The 17,574-nt window shown below is 47.4% G+C and overlaps 1 protein-coding gene across 1 annotated transcript in view; it reads right to left on the bottom strand.

The window, feature by feature from the left end:
- The window catches only part of VPS13C (vacuolar protein sorting 13 homolog C), a 352,162-nt gene extending 342,434 nt beyond the window's left edge, over nt 1-9,728 (bottom strand). Inside the window, exon 1 of the mRNA XM_040413678.1 lies at nt 9,486-9,728. Within this exon, the coding sequence (XP_040269612.1) occupies nt 9,486-9,582 (97 nt within the window). The 5' untranslated portion in view covers nt 9,583-9,728. The remainder of the gene's footprint in view (nt 1-9,485) is intronic.
- Between the last annotated feature and the right edge of the window lie 7,846 nt (nt 9,729-17,574).

Genomic DNA, 17,574 nt, shown 5'->3' with positions numbered 1-17,574 from the left:
TTTTGGTTTGGGGGCCGCATTGTCACAACGCACTATTTCAAGGGGCCGCAAAAAAAAAAAAAAAAAAAAAAAAAAAAAGTTAATTAGCGCTTGTTTGCATCAGCCTATTACACAGGTTAATGCAAAGTGACTGGGGAGGAATGATCACTATCACAGTCATTCCTCCCTCATTCCCTTCTATCGATTATCGTTGGCAGATACCCGATTACACGGTGAGATGTGCTGACGATATTGTACGTCTTTCATCCTGATAATATATGCAGATCAGCCGACAAACGAGTGATTCCTTGTTTATCGGCTGATCAGCGGCACGATTATACCGCCAGATATCAGGAATGAGCTTTCCTATGAACACTTGTCCCCAGTAATTGTCCTGAATATCGCGCCGTGTAAAAGGGGCTTAGAGATTTCCGGGTAAAAAAAATGTTTTAACCCGATCCTGCAGCATAGGCCTGAAACCGAAGATACTTTCCTGCTACAGTTGTCTCCATCTTCTGGTTCTGGCGCTGTTTACATCCGTTTCGATATGGGCATAGTCGCTTCCACTGCTCCAGCCAATAATGACTGGCCTCAGTGGTGATGCGGCCACAAGCTGCGTTTTACCGCTGAAGTCAGTCATTCGCTGGAGAGGTGCTACGGGACCAGAAGATGGCGACAGTGAGAGCAGCACGAAGCAGGAAAGTAGGAATCTTCTTTCAGGGGTCTATGCTGCAGGAACTCCTTAAAAATTATTTTTAACTAGGCAACCCCTTTAAGTGGCGATGTTTCCTTCCAACCTCCTATTCACAAATGAGTGCTTTCCTTCACTGCAGAGGACGCACTCACTGGTTATTACCTCCTCCTGCCCCCAGTTATAGGTGTTTTAGTCCACATCCGAGCTGCATTTTTTGATGGTGCTTGGATATGGACCCATTCACTTCAACGGGGCCGCAAAAGATGCGGACAGCACTCCATGTGCTGTCCGCATCCGTTACTCCGTTCTGCAAAATGCAGAACACACATGGCTGGTGTCCTGCGGACCAAAAGAAAAAAAAAGGTACGGTCGTGTGTATGAGGCCTCACTAGCCGGGAAAGCACTTATTGGTTAACCCTTTAATGAACAGGCCTGAAAAGGCCTTAAAGGGAACCTGTCACCAGGATTTTGTGTATAGAGCTGGGGACATGGGCTGCTAGATGGCCGCTAGCACATCTGCAATACCCAGTCCCCATAGCTCTCTGTGCTTTTATTGTGTTAAAAAACAGTTTTGATACATATGCAAATGAACCTGATATGTGTCCTGTGTCCGGAGATGAGTCCAGCGGAAAGGAGCCCAGCACCGCCCCGCGTCCTCCGAATCTCCACCTTGCTGGCTGACGTCACAGAGCTGGAGCGCCGAAATCTCGCGATGCGCGAGCTAGCGCATGCGTAGTTCGTTCCCTGTGCTGATGCCAGCACATGGAATGAACATGATGCCGACACTGCGCATGCGCTAGCTCGCGCATCGCGAGATTTCGGTGCTCCAGCTCTGTGACGTCAGCCAGCAAGGTGGAGATTCGGAGGACGCGGGGCGGTGCTGGGCTCCTTTCCGCTGGACTCATCTCCGGATACAGGAGACACATCAGGTTCATTTGCATATTGATCAAAACGGTTTTTTAACACAATAAAAGCACACAGAGCTATGGGGACTGGGTATTGCAGATGTGCTAGCGGTCATCTAGCAGCCCATGTCCCCAGCTCTATGCACTAAATCCTGGTGACAGGTTCCCTTAAAATGACCAGTCCCTTTTTTGTGATTTAGCGCACATTATTCAAACACTTGTCATTTTTTTTGCAGGTTGTGCACCTCTGCTATATGGAGACATTCTATTATAGAAAAGCGACAACACACATTATATGCACAGCAGAATACAGGGCAGGAATTCACACTTCTTTCCTACAATCACGTCCTCCTGTGCTTCCCTGATCTTGCGCGTGCGTCGCCCCACGGTTGGCCTGCACATGTGCACTGCTCTGCCCATTATGGGCAAAGGAACTGCTAGTCATATTGCGCATACGCCAGTCTTTGGCATGAAATCCAGCCGGCAGAACTGACAAGCGGTACCCAAACACCGGCGCATGCGCAATATGACTAGTGGTGACAGTGGAGCGGCGCACGTGGGAGATCTGGGAGGCAGAGGACGACATAATAGGAAAGGGCGGGCCAGAGGGCTGAAAGAGGTGTGGTTTTCTGGGTACATCGCCGAGGGGCCTCGGCACTTGCGGCAGTAATGCCGCCCCTGGCCACTTGCAGAAGCTCATTTGCAAGTTTATAAAGTGTATTTTTCACAATCTCGATGAAGGACACAGACAAGGGAGGTACCATTGCAATGGGGGTTAAACAGTCTTTAACCTGATCTGAGCGGTCCAAAACCGCTCAGATTAGGTGACAGACTCCCTTTGTTATTTTACAACAAAAAAAGGGCACATTAGGGGGATCCTTTACAAAAACACGACATTTTACGGCTGTTTCCAGGCATAACCGATAGTAAATATGTCAGGCCTGGTGTTTAAAAAATAAAAATATTGCAAAACTGGGTCCTGGGACTTTACGCAAAAAAATAAAAAATGGCATAGCGCCTGTCATAAATGACCCTGGTAGTGCCCATTTTACTATCGTTTTTTCTAACCACTTTAAAAACAGCTCAGGAAAGGGTCTAAAATCCATACAAAATTTTGCAGACATGGGTATTTACCAAGCTAAATGCACAAGAACCTGCATCAAAAACGGAGGTACATGTGTTTAACACACTTTGTATGTCTCGCTCAACAAAAGGGCTCATGCACACGAGCGCAAGTGTCGGTATTGCAGACCGCAACACTGGCCGTGTACACTCCGTATCATGGATGCAGACCCATTGACTTCAATGGGTCCGCGAGCACCATATACGACCAAAGATAGGGGCCTCAATTATCTTTTGCGGAGTGGAGGTACGGATTGAAAGACTATGGAAGTACTAAGAAGCGCTTCCATGGGCTTCTGATCCGTGCCTCCACACGGCAAAAAGATCAAACATGTTCCATCTTTGGCTGTATTTTGCAAATCGTGGAACCCATTCACGTCAACGGGTCCGCATCTGCAAGCGGAGTGCATGCGGCAGGTGCAGTATGCTCGTGTGCGTGAGCCCAAACAGAGTTAAAGAGGCAGAGTTTCATGAGAAAGTGGGTGTAGACCGGGATGCACCAATTTTTTCTGCAAAGCACGGCAACCAATAGGCAGTGAAGATTTACCGAAAAGTAACTATCGATGCACCATATTTATCACGCAGCGCGAGACACTTCGATAAATAGGGTGTAACTTTACATTGCCTAGTCTAAATATCAGACGGGATTAGCAAATCTGCCCAGTGTATAAATGTTTTCTTGTCTCCATGACATGGAATCAGAAGTAATCTTCATTATCCCTATACTGTACGTACATTAATATCCTGCTGATTGAAAAACTAACACAACCCCAATAAGTCAAAAAGCTGACACCAGCACATATAATGGAGCTATAAGAACATAATTGACGTGCCATTTATTCTGAATTCCGTGTGGCCAGTCGGTTTCCGCACAGACAAAATCTGCAAAGCGTCCATGAGATTTGTGTAATCTCATACACCTTGCGGTTTCTCCGCGCAGAACAACCGCACATATTCTGCAATGTCAGTTAAATCATTCGAATAGGGTTGCAAGCCCCATTCAGGTGAATGGAACCGATTTTCAGTTGTGGAACTTTCTGCAACAAAACCCGCAGCGGACATGTGATGAGCCATGTGACGGACCGCCGTTCAGCACACGTGATAATAGGCTGTAGTAAGAGGATAATAGGAGTGAAGGAATGCATTTTTTCACCATGCCTCAGGGGATGTTCAGAATATCCAAGGCTTTATGGCTGACAATTCAGTTGCAGGTGTCATATCCAATTTCGTCTAAATGTGAAATGCAATCACACTTTGTGGGGGGGGGATTATTTTTTTAAACATCAGGAATTATCACTAGAAAAGTATTACTCTACAATGAATAGGGCATTGCTATGGCAGGGTGAAATATACTGTATGGTCCTTTGTATTAGGACCATACAGTCCGAAAAAGAAATAAATCCCCCCACGCTTTACATCCTCCAAATTCCACATATAAGGGCTCATGCACCTAAACGTTGATTGGGTCCCCATCCGAGCCATATTTTTTTGCGGCTCAGTTGCGGACCTATTCACTTCAATGGGGACGCAAAACAGGCTGACAGCACTCAGTATGCTGTCCGCATCCGTTGCTCCGTTCCGTGGCCCCGCAAAAACAAAAACACAATAGAACATGTCCCGTTTTGCGGACAAGAATAGGCATTTCTATTATGGGCGGCTTGTTCCGTTCTGCAAATTGCGGAACGCACATGGTCGGACCGCAAAACATGGCACGGTTGTGTGCATGAGCCCTAAAACGCAAGTCTTGGTGATGAATTGGCATATTAGTAAGGGCTCATGCACACGGCCGTAACAGTTTTTTTTTTTTATGCGGTCCACAAAGAGCGGATCTGCAAAACACAGATACCGACCGTGTGTGTTCCACATTTTGCAGAACGGAGCATCCTGCAGTCTATAGAACTGTCCTATCCTTCTCCGTAAAACAGACAAGTATAGGACATGTTCTATTTTTTGTGGGGCCACAGAACGGACATGCGCATCTTTTGTGGCCCCACTGAAGTTCATGGGTCCGCATCCGACCCGCCAAAAATGTACACGGACTTAGTGGAGTGCTCCACCCATTTGTGGAAAGCATTCAGAAGGCAATGCCATGCGAGAGCTTGAAACTGAAAGTAACAAACCTTTATGGTCAAGGTTTCCCAGTTATGTTATTACATTACACTATTAAGGCTCATGCACACGACTGTATCCGTTTTGTGGTCCACAAATCGCAACTCCGCAAAACACAGATACCGGCCATGTAAATGCCACATTTTCCCGTTCCGCACATCATGACTTATGCAAATAAAAATCCCTATTCTTGTCTGTAAAATGGACAATAGGACATGTTTTTTTTTTGCTGAACTGAAATGAATGGATCCGCATCCGAGCCACAAAAAAATGTGGATCTGATCCTGACAGAAAATATGGTAGGTAATCTTATGTAAAGATTACCTATTAATCCTAGTGGTCAGTTGGCAAGATCATGCCCACTTGCTGTGTACAGTATGTCACTTTGCTACCTAAATGCAAAACTAAGTAACATTCTAAACTTTCTAACTTGCTTTCATTAAAAAAAATAAAAATCTTACTATTTTGCTGCAAAGTCTGTGCAACAACGTTACAGATCGGGCTAATGGAATAAACAGATTTGCATTAGTAAAAGCTATTAATGCAGTCTGGATCTTAAACATTTTTATATTTAGGCACTTGTTTTGGTAATGCGTATATTGAAGGGTCTAGTCCACAAAAAAATATTTAGCATCTATCATCAATATATGGATGAGCCCTGGAGCCGGATCACTAGAATGATCTATGTCGCTGGGGCTGACAGACAACTGAGCCTGCACTCACCTATCTCTGTCAATTCCAGGCTTTGTGTAGAACAGGGGGCATGTGTGACCACCATTACATCTCCTCTGTCACAAGGGCTCAGGACCACTGCTCTGGTGACTGGTGGACTCCTCAATGGGATCACACAGGGAGGAAGGAAAGAGTCCACAGCAGGGGAGGGAAAGGAGATCACACGTCTGCATTAGTAAATTGAATAAAAAGTCTGTATATAAATCAAGCTGTGAATGATACAGGAGAGCTAGTGAAGGCAGCAGCATCCTGGGCACACAGACAGAAAACTCTTAAACTATGAGCAGGTTGCAAACTGAATATCATTGAAGGAATGAAAATTGCAGCCTGAAACACAACATTTTTAACCTAAGGCCAACCACGTACATAAGTAAGAATCATTTCGTCCATAGCGTTTAAGTCCCAGTTAAACGTGACCTTAACCATCAGATGGATTTTGCAAATAAGTAAATGGCCATAATATGCAGACACAGCCTAAGGCCTCTTGCACACGAACGTGCTGCGAACCACAAACTGCGCGTGCTTCCGTGGGGATCCAGTCCGTATCTCAAGGTTTGTGAAGATAGTGAAGGAGTCCGCATCCATGATGCAGAATGCACACGGCCGGTGTGCCGTTTATTGCGGACCCGTTGTATGTGGGCTGCAATACGGCCATGGGGGACACACGGTGGTGTGCAAGAGGCCTATGGGTGCCTGTAGCTCCTAGCTGAATTCTGACACTCTTTGGCCTCATGCACACGACCATTGTTTTGGTCCGCATCCGAGCCGCAGTATTTGCGGCTTGGATGCGGACACATTCACTTAAATGGGGCCTCAAAATATGCGGACAGCACTCCATGTGCTGTCCGCATCAGTTGCTCCGTTCCGTGGTCCACAAAAAAATTTAATAAAAAAAAATATATTATATATAATATATCCTGTCCTATTCTTGTCTGTTTTGCGGACAAGAATAGGCAGTTATATTAATGGCTGTCCGCGCCATGCCGCAATTTGCGGACCGCAAAACACACAGTGGTCGTGTACATGTAGCCTTTAGTGTATTTTTTTGGCGATTTTGCTTCTCTGTGCGTTTCTCAAGTTAAAAGCATTGCAGTATGACGTTAAACTGCATGTGCGGGTCACTACTGCTAGGTGTGCAGATAGTTTGAGAAAACCATTTCAAATAGAAAAAAAGACCCAAAAGTATTACGTTTTTAACATAAAAACCATTTGGCATAAAAAACAAAGCGGGAATTTATCAAGTCCTGCAGTTCAGAATTCTGGCTTAAAGAATCTGTAAAAGAGGGCTTTTGCAACTTTTTAAGATTAAGCCAAGTTTACACTTCAGTTATTTGGTCAGTGAGCAGAGGCACGGAAACACACAGAAGCACGGAAGTTTCTGTCCACGTCTCCGCACCACAAAAAATAAAAAAATAAATAGAACTATGTACTATTTTTATTTTTTTGGTGCAGACGAATCACTATCCCATTCAAGTTGAATGGGTCTGGATCCATTGCGACAGCCACATGGATGGTGCCCGTGCATTGGGGACTGTACATTACTGGTTTTGGCTCACAATAGCTGATGTGGAGCTGCAAAACACGAATATCGGCAGCGTGCATTCTGCAGAACGGAACATCCTGCCTTCTATAGAACTGTCCTATCATTGTCCGTAATACGGATTAGGGATAAGAACAGCATGTGCTATATCTGCTTGCAGGGCCACAGAATGGACATACGGATGTAGACAGCGCAGGGTGTGCTGGTCGCAACTTTTGCGGCCCCACTGAAGTCTGCATCTGCCCCTTAAAAAATGTGGATCGGACGCGGACTAAAACAACGGTCATGTGCGTGAGGCCTAAGAATAGATTTTAATAAGGGTCTTTGAACGCTGACAGTTTTTGATATTCTTTTTAGCCTTAGTGGGGGGGGGGGGAGCTATTAGGAAGCTGCGGTTATTCTCCTGTACAGCTGTGCCTCTTGAACCCAAAAATGTACTTTGGACATAATCTGAAGGAGATGCCAACAGATGGCATACAGACTGGCACGTTCTGGTTTGAATATTGCCCTACAGCGAGATTACTACTAAGCTAGAGGAATTCTAAGAAGCGCCTCTTGTCCGGATATTAACTTCTCAGCATCCACTATACAAACCTGTCACCTATCAACTGATAAAAAACTGTTTAACTCATTTAGTTCCTTCGGGGAAGATCTTCACTAAACCGGTTCAAGCGACTTCAAGGAATCCCTCTGGATAAGGTGTCAGAGAGCAGGTTAACCTGTGGTGACCCATAAACAGTCATTTCCTAATATTATGCCTCCACAGGAATAGCGCTTTTAAAGGGGTTCTCCAGGCTTTAAAAAAATAAAAATCCAGCAGTATTCTGAAGATAGTGTGGTCAGTACTTACCCCTCTGTCGGGCCCCCAATTCCACCGTCTCCTCTGCGCTGCGTTCCTGAGTGTTCCAGCAGCTGAGGAACACATCTGGTGACTTTCTTTAAGCCCGGAGAACCCCTTTAAGGGCAATATCACATGAGAAAACACTCTCCGTGCGACAGCTGTATATCCCAGCCTGAACCCCGCTCACGTCAGGCAATGATTTAAGCCTCATGCACACAAACATATGTCTTTTGCGGTCCGCAAATCGCGGATCTGCAAAACACAGACCCGGCCGTGTGCATACTGCCATTTTCTTTTTCACTTCAATACAAACGTCCTATCCTTGTCCGGAAAACAAACAGAAATAGGACTTTTTTTGTCCCATTGTAATGAATGGGTCTGCATCCGATCTGCAATTTTTTGGGGAAGGGGACCAAACATACGGTCGTGTGAATGAGCCCTTAGGAGTCAATAATTATGATGCTGTGAGTTTACGTCAGAGGAGCGGTGTTCATTCCGGGATATGTAGCCCTGACACACGGGTTTCCCAGGCTGAATATGCACTTGTGAAATTGGCAAAGGGCATATTCACAAGATGCCTTTGGGCACCCATCTGAGAATCACATGCCAAAAACTGCATGCCATGTTAGTGAAGCAGTTTTAATGAGCTTTGCAGGCTACGTGTGATGATGTAATGTACTGGCACGCCAGAACACACTGCACATGACTGCTGAAGCCTCTGATTGGCTGCAGTGGTCACATGCTGGTATGGCACATAATCACTGGCAGACTGTAAACAATCGGGGAGATTTACTTCAGTTCTGGACGCAATGAATGAAGACATACTTAGGGGTGTAGCTATACAGGAAGCGGCTGCTTTGGGGCCCTGACCCAGAATGGGCCCATCCAGGAGGAGGAGGACTAAAAAAAAATTGTCAGGGCCCCCTCAACAGTATTACACAATGAAATTATATACAGTGACAGTATAGACGGATGGAACAGTTGCCGGGCCTGGTCTGAGAGAGAGATCTTTAATAGCCACAGGAATGGGGGCCCCATTCAAAAATTTGCTGTGGGGCCCAGTCATTTCTAGCTACACTAAATATAATAATAAAGGTGGTCTTTTTACAGCATGCTCCATTCACTTTTATGTGAGTTCTGGGAACAGCCAAGCAACTGTGCATGCTGGGAGTTGTAGTTTTAAAAACAGTTGGATGGCTGAAGATTTCTGACACTACACAGTGGGATATGTCTGAGGCATACGTCAGGCGTGATGTGAACAGAGCCCAACATTGATACTGGACTGCGCGGCACATATACAGGGTGTACTGGCATATGTATGACCCCTGGAACTATATGCCATGTCACAGCACATACTTTCCTGCCCTCCAGCAATGTTCCTCTGGCATGGCCCAGCCATTAACCCCATGTGTCAGCCATTAACCCCATGCCACAGGCATTCTGTCAGGTCCCTGCACACAGGACCCCAAGACCTGGCTGAACATAAGCTATAGGACAACAGCAGACTAGCGCCGACATGGTCTATATTCACACTACACGACAGAAGCAGCACATGCGTCTTACCCCCCCAGATCCCCAGCTTTAACTGGGACCTGTCCAGATTCTCCACGTAATCCCCCAGGAACCTGTTCAGCAGATCTGCCACCACAGACTCCAACATGACTGCCCGAGAAGGTGCGAGCCCTCAGCGCAGGAGACGGGCCGACTACTGTGGGCAGGCTGTCACTGCTGTCAGTCTGTCAGGCATGCCCAGCACTGGGACAGCGCTATACGCCATTATCAGATAGGAGGAGAGCTCCTTCTAGTTCCTACTGGCCTAAAGAGGCTCTTATCTTATGACGTCACGCCCACGTGACCCGACTGATGAGGGAGGAGTCAGAGTGTGTTGTTGTGCCGGGGTCGCTGCAGCTGCTGGGGGGCCACACTGTGTGCTGGTGCTGGGTCGGCATCAGTACTCTGCACAGACTGAGGGTGCAGTGTGGGCTGCGATGCTCTGCAGGGGCCTACCACTCTGAGATGCAATGACCAGCAATTGATTTTATGCTGTGCAGGGACTTGAGACTTATGGGTGCGATGATCTGTATAGACTGAGGACTGGGCGCAGTGGGATGCAATGCTCTTCAGGAACTGAGAGCATGCATGGGATAGGCATAAGGCCATCCTTCATATAAGATAGGGCCAGCGGCTATCCATAGTATTTAGTATATTGGGCAGACTAGATGGGCCAAATGGTTCTTATCTGCCGACACATTCTATGTTTATGTAATGCCCTGCAGGGACTGGACAGGATCTAATGGTGAATGATAAGGGCCCATTCAGACGGCCGTAGTGCTTTGCGGATCTGCAAAACACGGATACGGGCAGGGCCGGCACCACCTGTAAGGCGACCTAGGCAGCCGCCCAGGGTGCAATTTAGCAGGGGGCGCCGTCCCCGTGCGGTTTTAAAAAAAAAGTGTTGCCGCAAGTTTTTTTTTTAAAGTACGGCGGCGGGCCCTCCCCCGCACTGGGCGGCTGCCGCACTGCCCAAAGAGAGGGACTGACAGGAGGGAAGTGCTCACTTAGTGTGCACTTCCTTTCAGTCCGGCCGGGTACAGGAAACATGCTCCTGTACCGCGGACCGAACAGAGCTCGGCCACGCTACACTAGAGGTGGAGGGGAATGGAATGAGAGTGACAAGGGAGGGGGGGAGGAAATGATGAGAGTGACAAGGGAGTGGGGGGAAGAATGTGAGTGACAAGGGAGGGGGGATGAGAGTGACAAAGGAGGGGGGGAATGATGAAAGTGACAAGTGAGGGGGGGATGATAAGAGTGACAAGGGAGGGGGGATGAGAGTGACAAAGGAGGGGGGGGAATGATGAGAGTGACAAGGGGGGGGATGAGAATGACAAGGGAGAGGGGGAGTAAATGAGAGTGACAAGGGAAGGGGGGGTGAGAGTGACAAGGGAGGGGGGATGAGAGTGACAAAGGAGGGGGGGAATGATGAGAGTGACAAGGGAGGGGGGGAGTAAATGAGAGTGACAAGGGAGGGGGGGAATGAAAGTGACAAGGGAGGGGGGGAGTAAATGAGAGTGACAAGGGAGGGGGGAATGATGAGAGTGACAAGGGAGGGGGGGAGTAAATGAGAGTGACAAGGGAGGGGGGGAATGAAAGTGACAAGGGGGGGAGTAAATGAGAGTGACAAGGGAGGGGGGGATGAGAGTGACAAAGGAGGGGGGGATGAGAGTGACAAGGGAGGGAGGGGGAGAAGAGAGTGACAAGGGAGGGGGGAGAAGAGAGTGACAAGGGAGTCCCCAGAGCCAGACTGCAGCCAGAGACCAGACCATCTTATTGTCCTGGTGGTAAGTAGACAATGCAATATGTTTATTATGTAATTGTTTAGTTATTAATACTAAATTGGAAACTAATTTACCTCACATTAAGGCTCCATTCACACGTCCGCAATGTGTTTTGCGGATACACGGAGCCGCGGATCCGCAAAACACGGAAAGCGGTAATGTGCGTTCCGCATTTTGCGGACCGCACATTGCCGGCACTAATAGAATATGCCTGTTCTTGTCCGAATTGCGGACAAGAATAGGACATGTTCTATTTTTTTGCGGAACGGAAGTGTGGATCCGCAATTCCGTGTCCGGGCAGCACATCGTGCTGCCCCATAGGAATGAATGGGTCCGCAATTCTGTTCCGCAAAATGCAGAACGAAATTGCGGACGTGTGAATGGAGCCTAAAAGGACACTATAGTCCCAGAACCAGTACAGTTTAATGTAGTGGTACTGGTGTCTATAGCCTGTTCCTGCAGAGAAAAGACACTGTGCAGTACTGGTGGTAAAGGAGCACTATAGTGCCAGGAAAACAAACTCATATTCCTGGCACTATATAGTTGTTAGGAGTGGGGCACCCTCGTGTCCCCCTCCCACTGGGCTGAAGGGGTTAAAACCCCTTCAGCCACTTTCCTTTCTCCAGCGCCGGCACTGGGAACTCTTCTCCCCGATCCTCCTCTCAGCTGCGAATGCGCATGCGCACGCATTCAAAACTATGTTCCGCGTCTTCCCACTGTAATTTTCACAGTGAGAATCGCGGAAGCACCTCTAGCGGCTGTCAGGGAGACAGCTACAAGAAGCTGGATTAACCCTAAGGGAAACATAGCAGTTCTTTTAATTTAAATGCTGAGAAAGGGGTGGAACATATGTGATGTCATGATATGGGCAGATCATCTGATAAAGGGGGGGGGGCGGCAATTTTTATCTTGCCTAGGGCGGCAAAAATCCTTGCACCGGCCCTGGATACGGGCTGTGTGCGTTCCGCAATTTGCGGATCGCACATGGCTGCAACCATAATAGAAAATGCCTATTCTTATCCGCGATTACATGCTCTATCTTTTCCACAGAGCTGCTAAAGGGAACCACAGAGGCGGCCCTATTGAAATGAATAGGTCCGCACCCATTCTGCAAAATTGCGGAATGGATGCGGACTCATTCATACGGCCATCTGAATGAGCCTTAACAGTGAAACGATCCTCAGCACTCCAGTGCTTGGTAGCTATGGCAACTACCGTAAGTTTATTTCGCCCTCCTGGAATGCAGTGGGTATACTGGGGTGCAATGTTCTGTATTAACTGGGATCTTTGTGCACTGGGATGTATTTTTCAGCAGTGAAGGGACTCTTGGAGCAATAGCTGAAATGATCTGCAGGTACAGGGTCTCTCCTCCTAGCAGTGGCGGATTAAGTGCTTGATAGGCCTGGGGCTGTCTACCCAATTCGGGGGCCCCCCACCCCCTCCATTTTAGTTTGTTTGTTTTTTTTCTGTATGAAGAGGCTGCGGTGCTTTGTGAGCGCAAAAAGTCTCTTCCTAGGCCATATGACATCGTTCACAGGGTCTAGGTGCAGCTCTGTCCCATCTGAGTGATTGGGTCTGAGCTGTAATACCAAGCGCAGTGCTATCAAATGGACAAAGCTGTGCTCGGTAAGGAGCAAAGAGGCTGCGGCGCTCACTTTAACATCACGGTCTCCTCAAACAGCTGATTGGTGGGGGTGCCAGGAGTCGGACCCCCACCATCTCATAACTCTCTGAGTACAGATTTCATAGATGTTACCTGCAATACTATGTCACACCCCACATAACAAAGTGACATATTGTGTTATGTGGGGTGTTACATAGGACTGCATGGAACATCTACTACATTATCTGCACACAGAAAGTTATCACTGTTATCTGGGCTTTTACATACGATTATGATAAAAAAAATACTTGGAGGAGAAGATGAGACGCAGGTCACAGTAGTGAGCCCGCTCTACATATAGCAGAATACAGCACCACATACCTCTTACATTTCCTGTCAGGTAGACCTTCTCTTTCCTCTTCTCCTCCGTTTGACCCAGACCGCCATGACTAATTCTTTCAGCCACATCTCGTCTCTACAGAGTTAGTTACACAGACAAGTTAGAGTTCTCATAATTGGGGTCATTTATCAAACTGATGTAAAGTACAACTGGCTTAGGTGCCCATAACAACTAATCAGATTCCACCTTTCATTTTCCAAAGGAGCTGTCAAAAATGAAAGGTAGAATCTGTTGCTATGGGTAACTAACCCATTTCTACTTTACACCAGTTTGATAAATTACCCCAAAGGTCCCTATAGTGTCTACAACAATTATAATGTCTCCTAGAATGCCCCCAGTAATAACACCCTATATTGTACTCCAGGAAAGAATGCCTGTATAGTGTCCCCAAAAATAATGTCCCCTAATAGCAATGCCCCCACACTGACCCCATATAGTAGTTTCCCCCACCCTATCCCCATATAGTAATTCCCCACACACTGCCCCCATATACTAATTTCCCCCACACTGCCCCATATAGTAATTTGCCTCACACTGCCCCATATAGTAATTTGCCTCACACTGCCCCATATAGTAATTTCCCCCACACTGCCCCCATATAGTAATTCCCCACACACTGCCCCCATATACTAATTTCCCCCACACTGCCCCATATAGTAATTTGCCTCACACTGCCCCATATAGTAATTTCCCCCACACTGCCCCATATAGTAATTTCCCCCACACTGCCCCCATATACTAATTTCCCCCACACTGCCCCATATAGTAATTTGCCTCACACTGCCCCATATAGTAATTTGCCCAACTCTGCTCCTATATAGTAATTTCCCCCACACTGCTCCTATATAGTAATTTCCCCCACACTGCTCCTATATAGTAATTTCCCCCACACTGCTCCTATATAGTAATTTCCCCCACACTGCTCCTATATAGTAATTTCCCACACACAGTAATTTCCCCCACAGTGCCCCCATACAGTAATTTCCCCCACACTGCCCCCATACAGTAATTTCCCCCACACTGCCCCCATACAGTAATTTCCCCCACACTGCCCCCATACAGTAATCCCCCCCACACTGCCCCATATAGTAATTTCCCCCACACTGCCCCATATAGTAATTTCCCCCACACTGCCCCCATATAGTAATTCCCCACACACTGCCCCCATATAGTAATTTCCCCCACACTGCCCCATATAGTAATTTCCCCCACACTGCCCCCATATAGTAATTTCCCCCACACTGCCCCCATATAGTAATTTCCCCCACACTGCCCCATATAGTAATTTCCCCCACACTGCTCCTATACAGTAATTTCTTCCACACTGCTCCACATTAGATAATTGTCGCCGACACTGCCATCCATTAAGTAATTTGCCCCCCACACTGCCCCCACAGTATTAATCTCTCCACACTGCCCTAATTTCTCCACACTGCCCTCGCAGTATTAATTCCCCCCCATGGTAGTAATTTGCCCCCACAGTATTAATTGTTCCCCACACTGCACCCACAGTATTAATTTCTCCCACACTAGTAGTTTGCCCCACACTGTCCCTTCAGTAATTTCCCCCAAAGTTGGCACACAAAAAATAAAAGCTAATACTTACCTGTGTCCTAGTCGGGTCGGTGCTTACTCGTAGATGGTGCAGGTGCACTGCGCACACACGTCAGTGTGCTGCGTCCGGGCACAGGCGCCCGCCTGCGCCGGGATTTTACTACTGCATAGGCTTCAGGCCTACTATGCCTGAAGCCTATGGCAGTGATCGGCGGCGGGGCAGGGAACTATGTGCCCCGCCGTAGTTTGGGTTGGTGTTGGGCCCCCCAGCGATGCCGGGGCCACAGACCCAAACGCCCCAATTAGATTCCACCACTGCCTCCTAGGCATACATCCCTAGAAGTATAGTGCTTTCTGGGACCACACCTATTATGAGAATGGAAGGCCTGCAGATCCTAGACCTCATTCACACAGTCAGTGTTCGGTCAGTGATTTCCATCAGTGATTGTGAGCCAAAACCAGGATTGGAGCCTCCACAGACATAAGGTATAAGAGAAAGATCTGCACCTGTTCTGTGTTTAGAGCCGCACCTGGTTTTGGCTCAAAACTATTGATGGAAATCACTGATCGAACACTTACGCGTGAAAGCGGCCTTATAAAGAGCTGCATGGGATTATAGATCATACAAAACCCGTATCCAATCACCTTATCAATACAACTGAAATAAATAAATAAGACACGTGGACACTAGGGATCGACCGATATTGATTTTTTAGGGCCGATACCGATAATTTGTCAACTTTCAGGCCGATAGCCGATAATTTATACCGATATTCTGGGTATTTTTATTTTTGAGGAAAAAAAAGTTTTTCCTACACGAATCTGCTGAAAATTAATCTTTATTGTTAACGTGTATTATTATTTATTTTTATTTTTTTTTAAATCTTTTTCATTTATACTTAATATTTTTGTGTTTTTTTTTTTACTAACTTTTAGCCCCCTTAGGGACTAGAACCCTTGTCCTATTCACCCTGATAGAGCTCTATCAGGGTGAATAGGAGATCACACTGTCCCTGCTGCTCTGTGCACACAGCAGCAGGGAGCTGAACATGGCAGCCAGGGCTTCAATAGCGTCCTGGCTGCCATGGTAACCGATCGGAGCCCCAGACTTACACTGCTGGGGCTCCGATCGGAGGAGCAGGGGAGAGGGGATCCTGTGGCCACTGCCACCAATGATTAATACTGGGTGGGGGGGGCGCACTGCGCCACCAATGTTTTTACTATTGGGATGGGGCCGGGGGCGCACTGCGCCACCGATGATTAATACTAGGGGGCTTGGGGGGGGGGGGGCGCACTGCGCCACCAATGAAGATAAGTCTCTCATTCATTCATATACAGGAGGCGGGAGCTGGCTGCAGAATCACCTAGCCGGCTCCCGACCCCTATGAACGGTAGCTGCGATCCGCGGCACCTAAGGGGTTAACTACCGCGGACCGCAGCTGCCGTTCATAGAGGTCGGGAGCCGGCTATGTGATTCTGCAGCCAGCTCCCCCTCCTGTATATGAATTAATGAAAGACTCATCTTCATTGGTGGCGCAGCGGCCACAGCCCCTCCCCTCCTCTTGTCTCCTCTCCTGCTATTGGCGGCAGCGGCATCACAGGGGGAGGGAGACACTGCTTCCTTCTCCACTGTGCTGCGGAGGGAACACAGAGAGCGCTGAGAGCAGCGCGTTCTGTGTTCCCAATACGTTATCGGTATATCGGCAAAATAGATGCCGATACCGATAACGTTCAAAATCCTCAATATCGGCCGATAATATCGGTAAAACCGATAATCGGTCGATCCCTAGTGGACACCTTATATGGTGGAAGATTTTGGCCACGACCAGCTTTATTAAAGAACAGCTTAAACCAAATAAACATTAAACCATGTACCAATATAACCTTTATAACCACATAACGGCCCAGCCATAAGCTCGGACCAACCAGCTTAATACCACAGATTAGACCAGCCATAAGCTCGGCCTAAATACCCGAATAACTCGTCCACTCACCATTTCAGTGAGCGACTTTACCCCTCCTTCTAATAAACCAGTCGTGACGATATAGCAAAATTGGGCGGGCGGGCGGGTGCAGCTCCAGACTTGCGGTTTGGCTGACAGCTGGATCACTGACAGCCACCGCAATATATACACAGACAGACCCCATCCCCATAAATCAACACCCAATGCCCTAACTGTTGCTGGGCATCAACAATTAATCTGCCCAGCAACCATCCTCTATAGGTGCCCTAACTAGCCAATCCCCAACCCTTGACCTTCCCCAGTAACACTGGCTAAATTTAGCCACCCTGACCACCACTTTCGGCCACAAGGAGACGTTATACTGTATGGGACCACATCATCCTCTTTATGCATGTTGTCTTACTCCAAGCTGTATAGGCTCGAAAGCCTACTACCAATTAAGCATATTAGGTGATGTGCATCTCTGTAATGAGAAGGGGTGTGGTCTAATGACATCAACACCCTATATTAGGTGTTCATAATTATTAGGCAACTTCCTTTCCTTTGGCAAAATGGGTCAAAAGAAGGACTTGACAGGCTCAGAAAAGTCAAAAATAGTGAGATATCTTGCAGAGGGATGCAGCACTCTTAAAATTGCAAAGCTTCTGAAGCGTGATCATCGAACAATCAAGCGTTTCATTCAAAATAGTCAACAGGGTCGCAAGAAGCGTGTGGAAAAACCAAGGCGCAAAATAACTGCCCATGAACTGAGAAAAGTCAAGCGTGCAGCTGCCAAGATGCCACTTGCCACCAGTTT

Source organism: Bufo bufo, chromosome 1 (assembly GCF_905171765.1).
Source record: "Bufo bufo chromosome 1, aBufBuf1.1, whole genome shotgun sequence".
Taxonomy (NCBI): Eukaryota; Metazoa; Chordata; class Amphibia; order Anura; family Bufonidae; genus Bufo; species Bufo bufo.
The sequence above is the reverse complement of the archived record's forward strand: the minus strand, read 5'-3'. Positions and strand labels throughout refer to the sequence as shown.